This window comes from Agelaius tricolor, unplaced genomic scaffold (genome assembly GCF_023055355.1).
Source record: "Agelaius tricolor isolate 1412-34295 unplaced genomic scaffold, bAgeTri1.0.p SCAF_30, whole genome shotgun sequence".
NCBI lineage: Eukaryota > Metazoa > Chordata > Aves > Passeriformes > Icteridae > Agelaius > Agelaius tricolor.
In genome coordinates, this window is record NW_027269290.1 from 3,482,054 (window position 1) to 3,503,665 (window position 21,612).

Sequence of the window (21,612 nt, forward strand, 5' to 3'; positions counted from 1 at the left end):
TATTTTCATGTTGAATGTCAGCTATTGAGGGATTATTTAACCTTTTTTGGTACACTTTTTCTAAGGGAAGTGTAATTTTAAATGAAAAGTCAGAACACTTTTGTTAGGAAAATGTCATAAGAAGCACTTTGTGGAAAAGGAGCAGTTTGGGAAAGGTTTTAGCCTGATTTTCTGAACAAAGTTGATACAACAGCTCTGCCTGTCCCTCCTTTCCTTTCTTCCCAGCAACAATCTCCATCTTTCCTTCACAATCCAGCTGATTTTAGCCAAACTTTGAGGCGTGGAAGACAATAAACTCCTCCAGAGCTCATAAATCCAGGCGAGTAGGGAGAAAAGAGAGATCCTGTTACTCCCACAGCAGAGCAGGAGCCTGTTAGACACCAGCCAGCCCCACTGGAGACCTCGAGATGTGAGTCAGTAGAAGCCCAGGCTTGGTCACTTCTGTGCTGCAGAGTGGGGCCTCTTGGAGCCAGCAGGGCTGGAGCAGAGCCTGTCAGGTGTGGGTGGACAGTCCTGGGTGGCAGCAGGTTTGGGGTGAGGAAACCTTCAGGAGGGTGGAGGAAGGGATGGGAGAACGGAGATATGACTCTGGCCAGAAACTCCCTGGCAAAGCTGAGCTAATTCTGGGATCCCAAAGCTTTGGGGCAGTGCACAAAGGGTTTCTGGAGCTTAAACCCAGTGTGAGACCCCCTTGATCCCTGTGGTGGGGTTGAAAGGGTGCAGCCCATTTTCCTTGCACACTTTCAATCTCTCCCTGCTGGGTTCCCAAGGATGAGCAGGTGACACTACCAAACATAGGCAAGGATAATGGTGTGTTTGGGGTCATAATGGGTGTGGCTCCTGTCCCCATGCAGTGGCTGCTGCTCCCTGGGCTGGGGGACAGGCTGTTCCTTGAGTGAGCAGAAGGAAAGCTGCATTGCACATACCCTGTCAGAGGGTTTGGTTATTCCAGCCAGCCCTGAGGGCAGCCACACACTCCCAGCTCTCCTGTTTGGGGCCATCTCAGCTCTGTACCCTGTTCTTCCTCTCCTGCTCCCCCTCTCCTGATGGTTCAGGGCAGAGGCATCAAGCTCAGCTCGCCCCTGTTGCCAGCAGGCTGGGCAGCCCAGGGGCTGTTCCTCAGCTGCCAAATGCTGTCCCCCATCACAGAGGTGGGCTCTGCCTCTGTCTGGGGAGTTGCAGTGCTGCAGACTGCTCTCAGCAATTGCATCCTGCTGCCTTTGTTTGTAACACATTTCTAACCCTGCATTCCAGGCACGGGGGAAGACCCGTGTGAGAACAGGGCTTTGTCAGTTGCTGTGGGATTGTTGTTACAGATTGTGGGTGGCACTGTGGTGGGTATTTGCTACAGGGCACCTGTGAGGAGGAGGAAGCTGATGAGGTTTTCTCTGGGCAGCTGGAAGCAGCCTCATGGTCAGAGGTCCTGGTTCTCCTGGGGAGCTTCAGCCATCCTGAGATTTGTTGGAGAGATAACACGGCCCTGCACAGGCTGGAAGTCCAGGAAGTTCCTGCAGATCATTGAGAATAACTTTGATTCCAGTGGTGGAGGAGCCAAGGAGGAGAGGTGTGTTTCTGTTCTGTACTGCCAAACCAGGAGGGCCTGGTTGAAGATGGGGAGCTTGGGGAAAGCCTTGCCTGTAGTGATCCATGTTATGGTGAAGCTCAGGATCCTGTGTGGGGAGCAAAGCAGTAACAGGGCTAGAACCCTGATTTTCCAGAGGGTTTAATCAACCTTTCCAAAGACCTACTTAGAGGAATCCCAGGGAACAGGGCTCTTGAAGGGAAGGGGGCCTAAGAAAGCTGGTCAATATTCAAGTATCCAAACTCAAGACCAGTGAATCCCCATGACCCAGAAATCAAGCAAAGGGGGCAGGAGAACTGCATTGAAGAGCAGGGAGGTTCTAGCAATTCTCAAATGGAAGAAAGAAATTTATGGGATGTTGCAAAAGGGCACATGAGATCTATAGGAACATCTTTGGGGTATGCAGGGATGCAATGAGGGAGGCTGCAGTCCACTTGGAATTGAGTCTGGCAAGGGACATCAAGAACAACAAGAAGGGCTTGTCCAAGTGCATCAGCAGCAAAAGGAAGATTAGGGAAAATGTGGGGCTGCTGCTGAATCCAGTGGGTGTCCTGGGCATGGAAGACTCAGAGAAGGTGAAATTACTCAACACCTTCTTTGCCTCAGTCTTTACTGCTGAGAGCAGCCCTCAGGAATCGCAGATGTTGGAAGTAAGAGATGAAGGATGGAGAAAGAAAAACTTCCCCTTGGTCACAGAAGGTTGAGAGAGAGGCAGACTTAACACCCATAAATCCATGGTGGGATGCACCCACAGGTGCTGAGGGAGCTGGCAGAGGTTGTTGTTCACCCACTCTTCATCATCTTCAAAAAACCCTGGAGAATGAGAGAGCAGCCCAATGATTGGAGAAAAGCCAGTGTTAAGTCCTGTCTTCAGAAAGGACAAGAAGGATCTGGGAAACTCCCAGCCAGTCAGCCTCACCTTCATCCCCAGAAACGTGATGGAACAGCTCATTGTGAAGATCATCACCAAACCCCTGAAAGTAAAGGAGGTTATTGGGAGTGGTCAGCATGGACTCACCCAGAGGAAATCCTGCTTGACCAATCTGATGCCCTCTATGATGGCATGGCAGGATGGGTTGATGAGAGGAGAGCAGTGGGTGGTGTCTGCTTGACTTCAGCAGGATTTTGACATTGTGTCCTGTAACATCCCTATGGATAAGCTCAGGAAATGTGAATTGGATGAATGGACAGTGAGGTGGATCAAGAACTGGCTCAATGGCTGAGCTCAGAGGGTTGTGAGCAGAGCAGAATCCCTGGAGGTCTGTAGTCAGTGGCATTCCCCAGGGATCAGTACTGGGTCCAGTCTTATCTAACTTGTTTATCAACAGCCTGGGGGAAGGATGGAATGGACCCTGAGCAGGTTTGGGGATGGCACAGAACTGGGGCAGTGGCTGATCCACCTGAGGCTGGGCTGCCTTTCAGAGGGACCTGGACAGGCTGCAGAGTGGGATGGAGAGAAGCCTAATGAGGTTCAACAGGAGCAAGTGCAGGTCCTGCACCTGGGAATGGATAACCCCAGGTACCAGCACAGGCTGGGGTGACCTCCTGGAGAGCAGCTCTGCAGAGAAGGAGCAGGGGCTCCATGAGTTGGCCATGAGCCAGCAGTGTGCCCTGGGGCCTGGAGGGACAATGGGATCCTGGGAGGGGGCATTGGGCAGAGTGTGGGGAGCAGGTCAGGGAGGTGATCCTTACCCTCTGCTCTGCTCTGGGGAGGCCATATCTGTGTTCAGTTCTGGTCTCCAAGAAAGACAGGAGTTACTGGAGAGACTCCAATGGAGGCCATAAAGATTAAGGGACTGGAGCATCCCTCTGATGAGGAGAGACTGCTGGACCTGGGCATGGTTAGTCTGGAGAAGAGAAGACTGAGGGGGATCTCATCAGTCCATATAAACATATCCAGGAAGTGTCAGAGGATGGTGTCAGACTCTTTAGTGATGCCCAGCAACAGGACAAGGAGCAATGGCCATAAACTCAAAATACAAGAAGTTCCACCTCAAGACAAGAAAAAAATTCATCCCATGGAGGGTGGCAGAGCACTGGAAGAGGTGCCCAGGGAGTTATGGAGTCTCTCACTCTGGAGATATCCCAAACCCACCAGGATATGTTCCTGTATCACCTGTTCCAGGTGATCTTGCAGAAGGGTTGGACTGGATGTTTCCAAAGGGCCCTTCCAACCTGAGCTATTCTGTGATTTTGAGAAAAAGGACAGAAGGTAAACAAGGGGACCCATAACTGAGGGCTCAGGGGATGGCTGAGGTTTGGAGCAGCAGAGGGGTTGGTCTGGATGATTTCCAGAGGGCCCTTCCAACCTCAGCTATTCTGTGATTTTGAGAAAAAGGACAGGAGGTAAACAAGGGGACCCATAATGGGGGTCTCAGGGGATGGCTGAGGTTTGGAGCAGCAGGGGTTTGGATGAACAATGCCAATCCAGGGACTGGGATTCAGGCATGGAGAGTGACCCTGCATGTTCGTTGGCACCAGCCCAGTGCAGCCTCTCCATCAAGGCTGGTATATGACACGGGTGTGTCCCACGTGGCTCCAAAACTCCAATAAATACATTTCCTCCCCAATCTTCAAGCTGTTGGGTGTTCCTGGCTCTTGGGAGGTGCTTTAAATCCGACTGCCAGAGCCGTGGGCTGCTGAGAGCAGAAGCTGCCTGCATGATGCTGAGCTCAGGTCTTCCTCCCGTTCTCCTGGTGCTCTCAGTGCTGGAGCTGAGCTGGTGCCTGAGTGATGAAGAAAAGAAGATCATCGTGGATGAGCACAATAAATATCGCTCCCAGGTCTCTCCTCCTGCCCAGGCTATGATGAAGATGGTAAGTGGCTTTTATTACAGAGGAATATTGGGGTGTTTGTGTGGTCCAAGGCTGGATCTTAATGCAAGGAGGGGTCAGGGAGTTCCTTAGGGGAGGCAGAGCAATTCTCATCTAGGGTTACAAGTAGGTGTTAATGGAGGGGTTCCCAAAACTGCCTCTAAAGAGAAGAGTTTCCTTTACCTTTGGAGTTGTCTTTGATCATTTTCTGGAAGTTCCTAAGCGTGATGTGAGTCCCCAGATGCTCTTCCATGAGAGGGATGCAGCTCTCGCTCACATGAGTGCCTGCTGGAGCTCCCTGTGATGGCAGGAAGGGCAGGTGAGACCCTGCCATGAGCAGGTGCCATGACCTGGAGACTTTGCCATGGTCATTGCCAAGAGTGGTGGGGGAATCCTGCTGTGTGGGACACCACACAGTGCTCTGTATTTGCATCAAATTCAAACATGTTGGTCAAGTCTGTCAGTTATTTGGGCCCATCATGCTCCTACTCCTCCCCATGCCTTTTGCTGGGCTGCCTTGGATGTGAGGGATCCCCCATTTTGCTTGAGGAAATCAAATCAGGTCCCACATCACATGTGGCTGCAGTGGGAGCAAAACCGAGCTCTAGATCTGGTGCTTTTTGTCTTGCTCAGACTCTTGATTTGATTGGAACTTGGCTATGAAGTTTTATCTTGCACCACATGTGATTTTTCCTTATTGTTTGCAAATCATGGGGAGGAGGAGGACAACTGTTTATCCTGGAAAGTTGGAGCCCTTTCCTTTTTGGGTCACAGTGTGTTTGGAGGACATCTCCCTGCCTGGCCCAGAAGTTGCCCAGAATGAGTGAAGCCTTTGTGGGCTGGTAAATGGGAGTTTAACAACCAAACAAAGCCAAAAATTCAGGGAGAGGAGACCTAACCAGTGACTGCAGAATCAAAGGGGACAGAGCCAGAACCCTCAGCACTGTGATGGTTTCTCCACGCTGAGTTGAGAATGCTCCATGATGGTGTTAGATAAGCTCCAGGAGATGTTGTGAGAGTTGTGCTGGTGCCCTGACCTTCTCCTGTTTGAAGAGATGCAGAGAAGTGCATCTAGGCCCAGAATGGGGGCCCAGGCAGGTTAAACCAAGGCTTGTGCTGAGGCTGACCATGGAGCTCCCCTCTCCTGAGGACTGTGCTGGGCAGGGGTTTGAATTTTCCTCATGCATGGGGAAACTTTGGCCAGACAGAGCAGGGGTCCTTGGTGAGTGCCTTGTTCCTGTTGGAGAGCCCAGTGTCCCTCCCTGTGTGCTGACACCAAGCTCCTTTCAGACCTGGGACACCGACCTGGAGGTTGATGCTCAAAGGCATGCAGAGAAGTGCAAGTGGGGCCAGAACGGGGGCCCAGGCAGGTTAAACCTCTTTGCTATACCTTCAACCCTGGATGTAAAATTTGCCATTGAAGGATGGAACAGTGAGAGGAAATTCTTCAACCTGACAACATCCGAGTGTGTCCCTGTGCATTCGTGTGACAACTACGTCCAGGTACCAGCTGCTGGGGTGGAGGGACTGTTGGGACAGGAGCTGGAGCACTGCCCAGTTCCTCCCAAAATCTTTGCAAAAGGACAGGGAACCAGGTGGGATTCACAATGATAGATGCAGACCTGGGCATGGTGTCAGCCATGAGTGGCCTTTTGGAGAACTTTTTTGAGACAAACTCTGCAGCCCTTTTTTTTTTTTGGCTGCTCAGCAGTGCCAACTCAGTGCCAACTTGTCTTAGGTGGAAGGATGAGATCTGAGTGTTTCTTCACAGCTTGGGTGGGAGCAAGGAGGAGAAGAGATGATGGTGGTAAGTGGGTGGATGGATGGATGGATGGATGGATGGATGGATGGATGGATGGTTGGTTCCAAGACCAAAGCAGAGGTGGTGATGTTCTGCCTGGGTAGATTATATGGTAGGAAAGCTGTGGCACTGGAATATATGGCCTTGGGAAGGTGGTTCGGGGTAAGATCCTGAATGCCAAAGCAACGTGGGAATAGGGATCTGGGGCACCTGCTGGGAGATGAGGAAGATATTGGAGCAGCCTTTAAGGCCAGAGGAGAGACTGCCTTCAGCCTGTTCCTTCACCTTCAACCCTGGTCTTTGCCTTAGGTGATCTGGGCAGCAACAACTCGTGTTGGCTGTGGGAGCAATTATTGTGAGAAGATCAATGGAATGGAAGGAGAGAACTTGCACCTGCTTGTCTGCAACTATTATCCCCCGTAAGTCCCAGGCCCCAATGTCCATCCCCTGCTCTGTTCTGAGGGGGATGAGGGATCTGCTCACCCCCCAGAGTTGTCTGCCCTGGCTTTAGCTGCCTTGGGGTCAGGCTGGTGAGTAAACAGCCCTGACAGGCCATGGCAGGAGACCAAGACCTGTTTTCTACATTAATCCCAAGTTTTGCCTTGGCTGGGATATCCCAGCTGAATCAGCCCCCTCTCTGGGATGGGTGTTTCCCCTTTCCTCATGTCTTCTTTATCTTTGCATTTTCTGCTTCCAGGAGTAAAATAAAGGAAAACAGGGCCTACCGGGAAGGACCCTCGTGTAAACTGTGTCCCAGGGGTACAGTCTGTGTGAACAACCTGTGTGGTGAGTGAGCAGAGCCACACATGGCCCTGGGGGGGATGTTGGGACTGAGACCCCGGGCTGGTCTGAGCTCTGAACCCTCCCAGAGCTGTCAGGAAGCCCCTGAACTGCAGTTCCAGGGCTGGACCATGAGACAGGACAACTGCCTTAAGATAAGAAGGGGCTTGTACCCTGTTAGGCAGCATTATTTGCCCCTTGCATGGCAGGAGGTTGTGAGGGCCATGAGATGTCTCCAGGCTGGGAACCCCAGAGTGACCTGAGAGGGATTGGCTGCTGTTTCAGGCCCTCCTTGGTTTCTGTTGGTCCTGCTCAGTGCATGGATCTGTGGAGGTGAGCCAGCCCTAACCCATGGCACTTTTCATCTCTGCATCTCTTTCCCCCACCCTAACAGCCCTGCCAAAACTCACAGCCACAGCCAAAACAGAACCCACAACATCAGAGGCCATCATAATTACAGCCAAGCCACCATCCAAAAACTCACTTCCAACCACAATGACAGCCAAGCCAGCCCCCACAGCCACACTGCCAAACACAGCCAAGCCCAAACCCCCAAACTCTCACCCATCACAAGAGCCAAACCAAAACCTGCCACCATTGTCTCAACAACAACCCCAGCCAGGCCAAAACCCACAACACCCAAACCCACCACAACTCTGGCTAAGCCAAAATCCACCCCAAGTGTGGCTAAGCCAGTATCTGCTGCTACAACACCAGCATGTGCCGTAATGGCAAAGACACGACTGAAAACTGCCACAACCACAAAGCCAGAGCACAAAGACCTGATGAGGCAACCAGGATCACTCTTTCCTTTGAGCCCAAGTTAGACCCATCTCCAGAGGTTGAGGCAGACAATGGAGAGCTTCTTAGCTCCTTCAATAAAGAGGATCTTCTACTCTAACTTCATCTTCTCTTCTTTTCCTTCCATATCCGCCCTGCACACAGCAAAACCGGGGACAAACTCGGATCCGCCCAAAGGAGGAGCCCCCAGTACCTGCTTGGACCTTTCACTCTTCCTCCTCCCCAGTGCCATCCTGGTGGGCCTTCTGCTCTGAAGGGTCTTCCTCAGCTGTGCCTGCACCCCTCACCAAGGCTTTTGTCAGCGCTGGTTGTTCCACAGCCCTGGCAGGCTCAGGAGCTCCTTGGACAATTCCCACGCTCCCTCCTTGTGCTGCCTTCTCTGCTGCAGCCCCAGAGAGCCAAGGGCAGCTGATGCTGGGGCAGCTTTGTCCCCTTCCTGAGGAGACCTGAGGGCACGAGGGTGTTTGCCATAATGCTGGTGACCTTGGATGCTTCTCCTTTTTCCTGGCTTCTGTTACATTTCCAGGCTCTCCCACTCACCCACAAACCCATGTGGCCAGCAGGCCCTGCCACAGCCTGACCCTGGGGACAGCAGGGTGACTTGGGGACAGTGAGACATGGTGGTTGGCTTTGGTGTTTGATTCCCACAGAAAGGCTCTTTTCCCTCCCAGTGTGTTTCTTTCAGTTTTGGACATATTTTATCTCTTTCCTATCTTCTCCAAATAGAGTGGCTTTTTTGAGGATTTGTTTCCTCCTGGTTCTGGTGTAGCTCTGGCCAGTACTGCCCAGCTGTTCTCCCCTCACCTCTTCACACTCTGCAGCCCTTGCCTCCCCCCTCTCTCTTGCTCTCTGGCACATATCCCATTCCTCAGTCACTCCAATGCCACAGATTCATTTTACGCCTGTGCCTGCACCTGTGCACACACAGAAGAGAAACCATCAGAGCTGAGAGAGGCCACCAGCTCCTTCATGTAGCTTTTCCCTGCATGGCTTCATTGCATAATTTCAGTGTATTTAAATTTAAATACAGACCCTGCTTGATGTGTAACTTGTGTGTGTGTGGTCAGGGAGAACAAATCCCCACGTGTGTCGGTACAATCTGAGCTCCAGAGGTACAAGTGATGCTGTTACAGGTCACTGGTGGCTCTGCTGCCCAGCAGCCCCAGCAGTGCAGCAGGAGCCCAGCTGGCTGCAGGCTGCCCTGAGCTCTGAGCCCAGCCCAGCCCAGCCCAGCCCAGCCAGGAGGTGACCAGCAGATGGCACTGGGAGAGGCACCGCTGGGAACTGGGCACCTCAACTCGCCCCCACACCCTGCCCGAGCTCTGAGCTTTCTTTCACTGCCAGCCTCAGGTGTAGTTAAGAATCAGATTCAAAATAACCTCGTGCCCAGGTGCCGTGGCTGCTTCTTATCTCCTGCTGCCGCTGTCCTGGGGGAGAAATCCCTGCCTGCCTTGTGGACAGGTGATAAAAACACGGCCCCAGAGGCGGCTCCTCAGCCCTGTGAGGGGAGAGGGCTCGGAGCTGGGACAGCATTTCAGGACCTCGTCTGCTTTTGCATCTGTGTGAAGGACAGTGTGGCATTCCCTAGAAGTTCCCTAGAAACTCTACCAAGAGCAGAAGAACATTTCTCCTCCCAGCAAGACCAGGGCACTCGGGCAAGCCCTGATTTTTTGCAGGGCTGGATCCCCCACGCTGCTGAGAGCCTCGAGGCAGAATGCTGCTGCTGATTATCAGCCACCAACAGAATTCCAGGATGGCAGTGTTTTATCACTGGTGTGGGGCTGTGAAAACCCTTGAGTTTTGTTTTCCTGGAGGTTTTGACTTGTGGGGACAGGCTGTTGTGCAAGGACCTATTTATAGAGATCCTTGCAGCAGCAAACTCCAACCCAGAAGGAAATCCGCTTTCCTCTTGCCCTGCTCCCCGGGACAGCAGGGCTGAGCCTGCCCACACAGGCATTTGGGGGCTCGGCTTCATGCTGAATTTGGGGGTTTAGGCACGGGCAGGGTTTGGTGTGGTACACAGGGGAGTGCACAGAAACATTCAAGGGAGACTTTTTCAGCATTTCCACTCCATTTCTGGGCTTGGCATAAAGGGGACTCTGGCACCGAGGTGACCCTGGCAGAGACATTCTGCCAGCTTCTTGCACCCTTATGGCCATTTTTTCTGGGAGGAGGAGAAGGCATTACCCATCAGCCGTGCTGCCTGGGGTGAAATGGTGGCATTTGTGGTGTTTGTGAGGCCTGGCTTCTTTATCAACCTCACCTGCTGGGTTCCCTCTATCCCTGGGCCTGTTTCCAGTCCATTGCAACCATCTGCAAAACTAAAACAGGAGGGCACTTCTCCTGGGAGTAAGGAATCTAATTTTCCCAATCTGCCAATGTCCAGTCTGCAGCACAGCTTCCAGAGTCGCTCCTGTCTTCAGCTGCCAGAGGGGAGTGGTGCTCACACCTTCTGCATTGCCAGGGTGGCAAATCCACAATGGCAAAACTGGGATGACCAAGGGTAGGTTTTGATACCTTGGCCAAAGAGCTGCAAGTGAGCCCTGGTCATTTTCCTCATCCCGAGCTCCAGTTTCACAGATCCTTGGAAAGGCTGCAGGAGGCTGGGACCTCCCTAGAGAGTCTGGTGTTCCTGGTGACCTGCTGAGCTGGAATTGGGTGGGAATGGGGCTGTTCCTGCAGCTGTTGAGGCATTGTGGTGACAGACACAATCAGATGAGTCACCGATGGGGTGGCTTTCCTCACCTCAGCTCTCCTTGGCACTCACTGTACTGGTTTGGACAGTACCCCACTGTCACCCTGCCCAGCTCAGAGGAATTCCCCATCAACATTTGTGTCCCAGCATTTTTAAATAATAGAATGGATGAATGGTGTGGAAGATGATAAACTCCTCCAGAGCTCATAAACCCAGATGAGTAGGGAGAAAAGAGAGATCCTGTTACTCCCACAGCAGAGCAGGAGCCTGTTAGACACTGTCAAGCCCCGCTGGAGACCTCAAGATGTGAGTCAGTAGAAACTCAGGCTTGGTCACTTCTGTGCTGCAGAGTGGGGCCTCTCTGGAGGCACCAGGCTGGAGCAGAGCCTGTCAGGTGTGGGTGTGTGGCTCCTGTCCCTGTCCCCATGCAGTGGCTGCTGCTCCCTGGGGTGGGAGATGGGCTGTTCCTTGAGTGAGCAGAAGGAAAGCTGCATTCCACACACACTTACCTAATGCCGGCTGGACACGAGTCTCAGCTCCAGGGTGGGGCTTGGACCTTGCACTGCTAATCCTGATGCTTCTGACACTGGCTCCAGAAGAAGCTGTCACAGCAGGTTGGGAGTTGAGAAATGGCCCTGCACCCCTTTGGCAGCCGCCCTGCACTAGCCAAAGGCATCAGCTCTTACTCACGTTTCCCCGTGAGCCACATGCCCTGGTGATGACTCCTCCAGGGCTGTTTGCTCTTCCCCACAAGCTCTGTGAATCCCAATTTCCTTCATCCTTGTGGCCATGTTATCTCCTGCAGGGCTCAGCCAGGCTGCTGTAGTGCCAGGGCCTATGGGGAGCCTGGCCCTGCATCTCCACATCACCTTTGGAGAGACCAGAACCTGCACTGGTCCAGTGGAAGGTGTCTTGCTCATGGCAGAGGGGTTGGAATGAGATGAGCTCTCAGGTTCTTCCCAACCCAAACCATTCCATGGCTCTGTGATTCTCAGCACTGCCTTGTTCCTTGTAAGCCAGGCCATGGTGAGCTGGCCAGCAGGAGCTGGAGCCCGTGTTGATGTTTTCTGGATGTTTCTCCAGGGCTCCAGAGATCCAACAGCAAATGTGTGGAGGTTGTCTCCATCAAGAGACAGATTTGCCTTAGCAATACATGGGAATCTCTGGTTTGACCATTGGGGTTGAAGACCTGGTGAGATCTTGGCCTCAGACCCCACTTGCAGGAATTGTTGGACAATTGAGGGCATGGCTGACTGCAGAGCTAGTGAAGGACAAAGTAATCCACAGAGCTCAGAGACCTGGGGGGCAGCAGCAGAGCTGTTGTGGTGAGAGAGGTGACCCGTGTGGCCCCAAACCGGAGGAAAACCGACAGAGCCTTGCCTGGGGACTGGGGAGGGGAGGCAGAGCCGGCGGCTGTGATGAACTTGGCCCGGCTCTCAGAGCTGCCCACCCGCTGATCCTCTGCGATCCCAGCGGAGCTCCTGGAGCCGGGCCGGGCGCTTGCACAATCGCAGATGGGAACCGAGGCTGGAGCAGCCCGGGGGGCTCGGCCAGACCCGCTCCGGCCGCGGGGCTGCGGGACACGGGTGCGGAGCCCCCAGGTGTCTGCGGAGGGAGCACAGCCCGGCTCCGCAGAGCCACGCTCTGGTTATTCCAGCCGGCCACAGCCTCCTGTTTGGGGCCATCTCAGCTCTGTACCCTGCTCTTCCTCTCCTGCTCCCCCCTCTCCTGATGGTTCAGGGCAGAGGCATCAAGCTCAGCTCGCCCCTGTTTCCTGCAGGCTGGGCAGCCCAGGGGCTGTTCCTCAGCTGCCAAATGCTGTCCCCCATCACAGAGGTGGGCTCTGCCTCTGTCTGGGGAGTTGCAGTGCTGCAGATTGCTCTCAATCCTGCTGCCTTTGTTTCTAACGCAGCTGCATTCCAGGCACGGGGGAAGACCAGTGTGAAAACAGGGCTTTGTCAGTTGCTGTGGGATTGTTGTTACAGATTAGGAGAAATGGAGCAGGAGGTGGAGGAGAGGACCCGTAACTGAGGGCTCAAGGGATGGCTGAGGTTTGGAGCAGCAGAAGCTTGGATGAACAATGCCAATCCAGGGATTGGGATTTAGGAACAGGGTCTGTCCCAGGGAGAGGACCCTGCGTGGTCGTTGGCACTGCTGCCTCTCCATCAAGGCTGATATGTGAGATGGGTGTGTTCTGCATGGCTCCAAAACTCTAATAAATACATTTCCTCCCCAGTCTTCAAGCTGTTGGGTGTTCCTGGCTTTTGGGAGGTGCTTTAAATCCGACTGCCAGAGCCGTGGGCTGCTGAGAGCAGAAGCTGCCTGCACGATGCTGAGCTCAGGTCTTCCTCCCATTCTCCTGGTGCTCTCAGTGCTGGAGCTGAGCTGGTGCCTGAGTGATGAAGAAAAGAAGATCATCTTGGATGAGCACAATAAATATCGCTCCCAGGTCTCTCCTCCTGCCCAGGCTATGATGAAGATGGTAAGTGGCTTTTATTACAGAGGAATATTGGGGTGTTTGTGTGGTCCAAAGCTCGATCTTAATGCAAGGAGGGGTCAGGGAGTTCCTTAGGGGAGGCAGAGCAATTCTCATCTAGGGTTACAAGTAGGTGTTAATGGAGGGGTTCCCAAAACTGCCTCTAAAGAGAAGAGTTTCCTTTACCTTTGGAGTTGTCTTTGATCATTTTCTGGAAGTTCCTAAGCGTGATGTGAGTCCCCAGATGCTCTTCCATGAGAGGGATGCAGCTCTCGCTCACATGAGTGCCTGCTGGAGCTCCCTGTGATGGCAGGAAGGGCAGGTGAGACCCTGCCATGAGCAGGTGCCATGACCTGGAGACTTTGCCATGGTTTTCCAAGAGGTGAAAAGAGGGAATCCTGCTGTGTGGGACACCACACAATGCTGGGTATTTGCCTTTGCAGGTGAAGATACTTTTATCTATTGGAGGGAATGTCAACTTATCAGTAAAGGTCTTTCAGTTATTTGGGCTCATCACACTCCTAATCCTCACCATGACTTGGTGTCTTAGAGATGCAGGATCCCCTATTTTGCTTGGGGAAATCAAGTCAGGTCATCAGTGGGAGCTGTAGTAGGACCAAAAACAAGCTTGGTGCTGGTGCTGCTTTTTGTCTTGCTCAGACTCTTGATTTAATTGGAACTTGGCTATGAAGTTTTATCTTGCACCACATGTGATTTTTCCTCACTGTTTGCAAATCACACAGAGAAGGACAATTGTTTATCATGCAGAGTTGGAGCCCTTTACTCTTTGGGTCACACTGTGCTTGCAGGACACCTCCCTGCCTGGCCCAAAATGAGTAAAACCTTTGTGGGCTGGTAAATGGGAGCTTAACAATTAGAAGAAGCAAAAAGTTAAACTCAGGGAGAGAAGGCCGGACCAGTGACTGCAGAATCAAAGAGGACAGATCCAGAATCCTCAGCACCATGATCCCATGGGACCCACCAGGCACAGCAAACTCAGAGTATCGGGGCTTTGGAGCCAAAGTCTTAGAGAAAGCCTGAGGGAAATGATCTCTCAGGGTCCTTGAGTCAATTCCTGTCCTGTGGGGCTGCTCCTGGCTGAATCCTTGCTTGCAGCCCCTGTGCTTTGAGATGCTCCCTCTGCAGCTTCTGCTCCTGCTTCAACACACAGGACCTGCTCTTGGTCTGGGGCCAAAGGCTTTTTCATTTTGAAGTCCAGCAAATGTTTAGCTCACAGCAGCCCTGACGATTCCTCAGCAGAGGTTTTCCATGAGAACACCGTCCTCACCTCCCTCCTGGGACCTTTGCTTGGGCTGAGTTTGCTCTGGATTCACCTGCTGCCATGGCACTGTGCCTGGCTGAGGTCACTCTGTGCTTCCTTTTGGGACATGGGGCTGCTTGCTTTGGAAATATTCAGTTGAAGGGGGGGAATCTGTAGCCTAAAGCCCCTTTGCTAATGAGGCAAATCTGCAGGTGTGAGTCCCCCGTTTATGGAGCCCAGCTCTGTGCCAGAGGGAGAGGGGTGTGTGCTCCCCACATTGGGTCTCCAGCCATCTCTGGCAGCGTGGCTTGGGGCCGTGCTGGGAGCTGAACCAACACTCTGTGTCCCATCCAGGTGTTTCCTCCCCCCAGTGCCTTCATGCCTGTCCTCATCCCCTCAACACCCCAATGGTGCCGTGTCCTCCTGTCTGGCACCTTTGGAATCCAGCCCTGGCTCTGTCCAGGAAGGTTCCCCTCAGGACCCTGTTTGCAGGGCCAAGCTGCTCTCTCCATCAAGGATGGTCCAAACAGCTGCAGTGCAGGATTCCCCATATGCATGCCTGTGAGAAAAGCTCTTCCTCCCCCTCCTCCTCCTCCTCCTGTTCTCCTCCTGCACATCCCTGTGGCCAGGGGCTCAGCTGGTGGCGGGGCTCCTGGCTGGCAGCCACATCTCGGTTCCAGGCAAACAGATGATGCTTCCAGGAGCCTGTGCTCCCAGGCTTTGTTCAGCTGCCAGGAGAGATGTGTCCCATTCCCCTCCCATCCCCACCCTGGGTGAGGAGGGATGGCCCCAGACCCTTCTGGTGTGACCCACAGTGGGTTTCCTTCTTTCTTCCATGACTTCATGGTTTCTCCACGCTGAGTTGAGGATGCTCCATCGTGGTGTTAGATGAGCTCCAGGAGACGTGGAGAGAGTTGTGCTGGTGCCCTGACCTTCTCCTGTTTGACCTATAAACCAAGGTTTAGTTTGTGCTGAGGCTGACCATGGAGCTCCCCTCTCCTGAGGACTGTGCTGGGCAGGGGTTTGAATTTTCCTCATGAATGGGGAAACTTTGGCCAGACAGGGCAGGGGTTCTTGGTGAGTGCCTTGTTCCTGTTGGAGAGCCCAGTGTCCCTCCCTGTGTGCTGACACCGAGCTCCTTTCAGACCTGGGACAAGGAGCTGGAGGCCCTTGCTCAATCCTATGCAGAGAAGTGCATCTGGGACCACAACAAGGAGAGAGGCCGACGGGGAGAAAACCTCTTTGCAATGGCCCCAACCCTTGAACTGGAATTTGCCGTGGAAGACTGGAACGGGGAGGAGAAATTCTACAACTTTACAACATCCACATGTGTCCCCGGGCAGATGTGTGGCCACTACACCCAGGTACAGCTGCTGGGGTGGAGGGGTGGCTGCTCAGCAGAGCTGGGTGCCAGATTTTCTCAGAGAGATGAAGTCTGAGTGTTTCTTCACAGCCTGGGTAGGAGCAGAGATGGTGGTGGATGCTGAATGCCAAAGCAATGTGGGGATATGGGATCTGGGACACACTCTGTGGGATGAGGAGGTCTTTGGAGCAGCCTTTAAGGCCAGGGGACAGTTGCCTTCACCCAATCCCCTCACCTCCACCCTGGTCTTTGCCTTAGGTGGTCTGGTCAAACACGCATCAGATCGGCTGCGGGGCACATTTCTGTGAGAAGATTGATGGAATTGAAACAGAGAACATGCACCTGCTGGTCTGCAACTATTATCCCCCGTAAGTCCCAGCCCCTGCATGGATGGTGCATCTCAGTGGGGTTTCTGTGCTGGAAATGCCCTCATGTCACAGCAGGGTTTGTCCTTGGTCAGAAATAGAAGTTCCAAATAATGCTGCTGTTATCTTGGGTTGGTCCCAGACTAAGGAAGGGCTGTCTGGAAATCCTGGCCCATGATTGTGACTGCTGAGTGCTGGTTCAGCTCCTGGAACACACCCAGGGAGGGACCTTCTTCCCCAAGAGCTGCCCAAGGCTGAGGTGGCAGTAGCTGAGGGTACAAACTCTCCCCTGCCCCGGGCCTTGTTCTTCCCTGGGGTGGAGAAGCCCTTTTGCAGCAGCAGGAAGGGTTGGACGTGGGAGGAGAGCTGGGCACCGCCTTCCCAGCCCTTGGACCAGCCTTGGCACCACTGGCTTGGAGCTGCCGAGAGCACCAAGACTGGCTGGTGGCTGCAGAGCTTCCTGGGGTCTGGAGTAGAAGTGAGACAGAATTCCCTGGCCCGATGTCCATCCCCTGCTCTGTTCTGAGGGGGATGAGGGATCTGCTCACCCCCCAGAGTTGTCTGCCCTGGCTTTAGCTGCCTTGGGGTCAGGCTGGTGAGTAAACAGCCCTGACAGGCCGTGGCAGGAGACCAAGACCTGTTTTCTACATTAATCCCAAGTTTTGCCTTGGCTGGGATATCCCAGCTGAATCAGCCCCCTCTCTGGGATGGGTGTTTCCCCTTTCCTCGTGTCTTCTTTTGTTGCAGTGTGATGCAGTGGCTGTCTCAGTCATCCCGGTTCTTTTCCCAGGTGTGCCAACAACCTCTCCCTTCCCCTCCCTTGCCCCTTGCTGAGTGCTGTCTGTCAATCCTGGCATTCCAACAGAACAAGAAAACCCCGTGGTTGCTGTGTCTTTTAATCCCAGGGAGAGGGGGAGGGAAGGGGTAGGGAGCCACCAACCAGGTAAGGGAGGGGAAGTCTCAGGGGACAAATGACACCTGGATGGCCCAATGTCCCCAGGGCTGAGAGGCAGCTTTTGAACTTCGCCAATCACACACCCCGCCCTTGCTGGAATGCCAAGATTGACAGACAGCACTCAGCAGGGGCAAGGGAGGGGAAGGGAGAGGGCATTGGCACACCTGGGGAAAGAACCGGGATGACTGAAACAGGCTATTACATCACACCACAACATTCTTTGTCTTGGCATTTTCTGCTTCCAGGGGTAACATGAAAGGCAAGAAGCCCTACGTGGAAGGACCCTCATGTGAAATGTGCCCCACGGACACAGTCTGTGTAAACAACCTGTGTGGTGAGTGAGCAGAGCCACACGTGGCCCTGGGGGGGATGTTGGGACTGAGACCCCAGGCTGGTCTGAGCTCTGAACCCTCCCAGAGCTGTCAGGAAGCCCCTGAACTGCAGTTCCAGGGCTGGACCATGAGACAGGACAACTGCCTTAAGATAAGGAGGGGCTTGTACCCTGTTAGGCAGCATTATTTGCCCCTTGCATGGCAGGGGGTTGTGAGGGCCATGAGATGTCTCCAGGTTGGGAACCCCAGAGTGGGGGATAGCCCAGAGTGACCTGAGAGGGGTTGGCTGCTGTTTCAGCCCCTTGTTGGTTTCTGCTGGTCCTGCTCAGTGCAGGGGATCCATTGAGGTGAGCTGAGCCAGCCCTAACCCATGGCACTTTTCATCTCTCACCAGAACTCGTTGTAGGAGAGACCACTCCGGCCTCTGTGACAACAAAGGCAAGGCCATCCACCCCAGCCACAGCCAAACCAGAACCCACAGCCAAACCAGAACCCACAGCCAAACCTGAGCCCACAGCCAAACCTGAACCCTCAGCCACAGCCAAACCTGAGCCCACAGCCAAACCAGAACCCACAGCCAAATCTGAACTCACAGCCAAACCAGAACCCACAGCCAAACCTGAGCCCACAGCCAAACCAGAACCCACAGCCAAACCTGAGCCCACAGCCAAACCTGAACCCTCAGCCACAGCCAAACCTGAGCCCACAGCCAAACCAGAACCCACAGCCAAACCTGAGCCCACAGCCAAACCAGAGCCCACAGCCAAACCAGAGCCCACAGCCAAACCAGAGCCCACAGCCAAACCTGAACCCACAGCACCAGTTCACACCACAGCTGAACCCTCACCCTCACCAGTGTCCACCACAGGCAAATCTGAACCCACAAAACCAGTGTCTGCCACAGCCAAGCCAAAACCCACAGCCACACTCCCAACCACAGCCAAGCCCAAACCCCCAGCACAGGCACCCTTCAGCACAGCCAAGCCAAAACCTGCCAGCACAGTCCCAACAGCAACCCCAGCCAGGCCAAAACCCACAACAGCAGCAGCCAGCACAGCCATGGCCAAGCCAAAACCCACCGTGCCAGCAGCCACCAGCACTGCAGCCAAGCCAAAGCCCACCACAACTGTGGCCAAGCCAACACCCAGCACACCAAAACCCAGCCTAACAACCACTGCCACTAAACCAACACCCATCACTGCCACCAAGACAACATCCACCCCCCTGAAAGCCACCACAACAAACAGCACCACCAAACCAACACCCACCACCAGACCAACACCCACCACAACCACCACCAAACCAACACCCACCACACCAAAATCCACCACCACCACCAGACCAACACCCACCACAACCACCACCAAACCAACACCCACCACACCAAACACCACAACCACCACCAAACCAACACCCACCACAACCACCACGACCACCAAACCAACACCCACCACACCAAAATCCACCACCACCACCAAACCAACACCCACCACACCAAACACCACCACCACCACCAAACCAATACCCACCACACCAAAATCCACCCCAACTGCAGCTAAGCCAAAACTTGCTGCAGCCACAGCCAAACCAACACCCACCACCCCAACATCCAGCACCACTACAGCCAAGCCAGCACCTGCTGCTACAACACCAGCACCTGCCACAACAGCAAAGACACAACTGAAAACTGCCACAACCACAAAGCCAGAACCAGAAAGGCCTGATCCTACTGAGGCAACCAAGATCACTCTTTCCTTTGAGCCCACCTTAGACCCAGATTATAAAGTATCACCAGAGGCAGACACTGGAGAGCCTCTTAGCTCCTTCACTACAGAGGATCCAGCCTTATTAGAAAGCATGGGCACAGCCTTCAGCCCCAGATCAGTCCCAGAAATACAGAAAGGTGTCAAAGAGCATGAGAAAGAGAAATCAGCCTTTCCCAGTCCATCTCCATCCCTCAGCCAAGCTGTTCCAGAGACGAAGCTAGGTTTCAATAGAGCTGAGCTCATAACCCCCTCCAAGTCCGTGGTCCTCAGCCCTGAAGAGCCCACGTTCTTGCGCTTAACATCATCCTCCAAAGACAAAAAAGGGCCGAGCCCCCATTTCCAGACCTCCCTCTCAGGTAAGGCGACCGTGGAGTTTGTCCTGGCATGGACACTCGGACATTCAGGGATCCCCAAGCAGCATGGAGAGGGCTTGGGAGGAGCAGTGTCAGACTGGTCCTTTGGATCCTTCTCTTGTATGTGGCACCAAGCCTTTCCCTCACTCTCTGCTCTAACCCTGAGGGGCTGTTGGATGTCTCGTCCCTGCAGCATGGTCCCGTTCACAGCCTGCTCCCACTAACGCACAGCTTCCCTGGAGCAGAGCTCTGCTGCCTCACGGAGCACGTCATGGCACACCTGCATGAGTGGGAGCTTCTCTTCTGCCAGATCTTCCCCTCTAACTCCACGTTCTCCTCTCTTCTTCCAGCAGGTGCCGTGGACACCGAAGAACTGGAGACAAACTCGGACCAGACAAGTGTGGATCCGCCCAAAGGAGGAGCCCCCAGTACCTGCTTGGGCCTTTCTCTCTTCCTCCTCCCCAGTGCCATCCTGGTGGGCCTTCTGCTCTGAAGGGTCTTCCTCAGCTGTGCCTGCACCCCTCACCAAGGCTTTTGTCAGCGCTGGTTGTTCCACAGCCCTGGCAGGCTCAGGAGCTCCTTGGACAATTCCCACGCTCCCTCCTTGCGCTGCCTTCTCTGCTGCAGCCCCAGAGAGCCAAGGGCAGCTGATGCTGGGGCAGCTTTGTCCCCTTCCTGAGGAGACCTGAGGGCACGAGGGTGTTTGCCATAATGCTGGTGACCTTGGATGCTTCTCCTTTTTCCTGGCTTCTGTTCCATTTCCAGGCTGGAAGTGTTGAGCTCTCCCACCCATCTGCCCATGTGGCTGGCAGGCCCTGCCACAGCCTGACCCTGGGGACAGCAGGGTGACTTGGGGACAGTGAGACATGGTGGTTGGCTTTGGTGTTTGTAGATGAGACACAGTGGTTGGCTTTGGTGGTTTTTTCCAGCAGAAATGCTCTTTTCCTTCCCAATGTGTCTGTCTCAATTTTGGACAAGTTTTACCTCTTTCCCTTCTTGTCCAAACAGAGTGGCTGTTTTGAGGATTTCTGTTTCCTCCTGGTTCTGGTGGAGCTCTGGCCAGTACTGCCCAGCTGTTCTCCCCTCTCCTCCTCACTCTCTGCAGCCTCCTCCCAAGCCCCAGATTCATTTTACGCCTGTGCCTGCACCTTTGTGCACACACAGAAGAGAAACCTTCAGAGCTGAGAGAGGCCACCAGCTCCTTCCTGTAGCTTTTCCCTGCATGGCTTCATTCTTTGCATAATTTCAGTGTATTTGAATTTAGATACAGATTCCTCTTGACGTGTAACTTGTGTGTGTGGGGTCAAGGAGAACAAGTCCCCACTTGTGGTGGTACAATCTGAGCTCCAGAGGTACAAGTGACATTGTTAGAGGTTATTGGTGGCTCCTGGGCCTGTTGCAGGACCACTGGCATTGTCTGGGCCACTGTGTTTTGTTACCCCAAATCTCTCCTCCCTTCACCTGAGGATTCCCAGTCAGGTGTGTCAAATATGTGCCAAGCTTTGCAGACAGATGGAAGGAAGACAATGGGGAGATGCAGCCCCTTCTCTGTCATTGCAAACTTTCATTTCTTACAGATGAGGTGGAGGATGACCTGAAGGCCATTATTCAGATCCTCCACTGCTGCTCTGTCCTGTGCATCCCCAGAGCATGCACTGAATAAATCCTGTTGTGAAAGTCTGTTCACTCTCTCTCTGGGGGATCTGGACACCTGGGAGCTGCTTACTATTAAAAATGCTCTTAATTATGTGCTTACATAGAACTGCTAAAAGACAACATGACTTCTGTGGGTCCTGAAGGGGTTTTTTGGCTTTCCAAAAGCATCCATGTGCTGCCTTTTGTAAGGGTGTAACTTAATGTTTTTAAACCTTTGTAAAAGCAGCAGGAGGCCATGGGGATTGAGGATGACGTAGGGAATTTTTCTTGAGCATCCAGCTGAGTGTAAAGTAAAAATGTGTCCCCACCAGGAATTCTTGGGCAAGGCAAGCAAGAGAAAAAGACCTCAGAGCAAAACAAGAAATAAAAACTATGGCTGGAGCACATCTGGTTCTCTGTTTTAGGAAGCCTAGCACAAGTCTCTCACACCCTAAACACAATTTCATCTTTGCAGCACAGAAAAAAGATAAATTCCAAGTGTAGATCCCCAGATTCTGTTTTTGCAGTGTTTTCACATCAGAACATCCATCTGGGAGCAGCATAAGGGACAAGGACCTTGAGAGGCAGAATCAGCACTGAAGTGATGCTGGTATCTGACTTTGCCTTTTGCTTT

General features: G+C 53.4%; 2 protein-coding genes across 2 annotated transcripts; both read left to right on the top strand.

Annotated features, from left to right (window-relative positions):
* The first annotated feature begins 69 nt into the window (after positions 1 to 69).
* Positions 70 to 9,027, top strand: PI16 (peptidase inhibitor 16). The gene is made up of 7 exons (XM_071449958.1): positions 70 to 409; positions 1,397 to 1,564; positions 4,161 to 4,398; positions 5,686 to 5,898; positions 6,506 to 6,615; positions 6,894 to 6,982; positions 7,922 to 9,027. The coding sequence occupies exons 3-7, from the start codon at positions 4,243 to 4,245 to the stop codon at positions 8,029 to 8,031; spliced, it is 678 nt and encodes a 225-aa protein (XP_071306059.1). The 5' UTR covers positions 70 to 409; positions 1,397 to 1,564; positions 4,161 to 4,242; the 3' UTR covers positions 8,032 to 9,027.
* A 3,381-nt stretch (positions 9,028 to 12,408) lies between these two features.
* LOC139601172 (peptidase inhibitor 16-like) lies at positions 12,409 to 21,359 on the top strand. The gene is made up of 6 exons (XM_071449955.1): positions 12,409 to 12,954; positions 15,355 to 15,573; positions 15,831 to 15,940; positions 17,138 to 17,226; positions 17,619 to 19,346; positions 19,694 to 21,359. Exons 1-6 carry the CDS (start codon positions 12,802 to 12,804, stop codon positions 19,834 to 19,836), a joined length of 2,442 nt encoding a protein of 813 aa, XP_071306056.1. The 5' UTR covers positions 12,409 to 12,801; the 3' UTR covers positions 19,837 to 21,359.
* Positions 21,360 to 21,612: the final 253 nt, after the last annotated feature.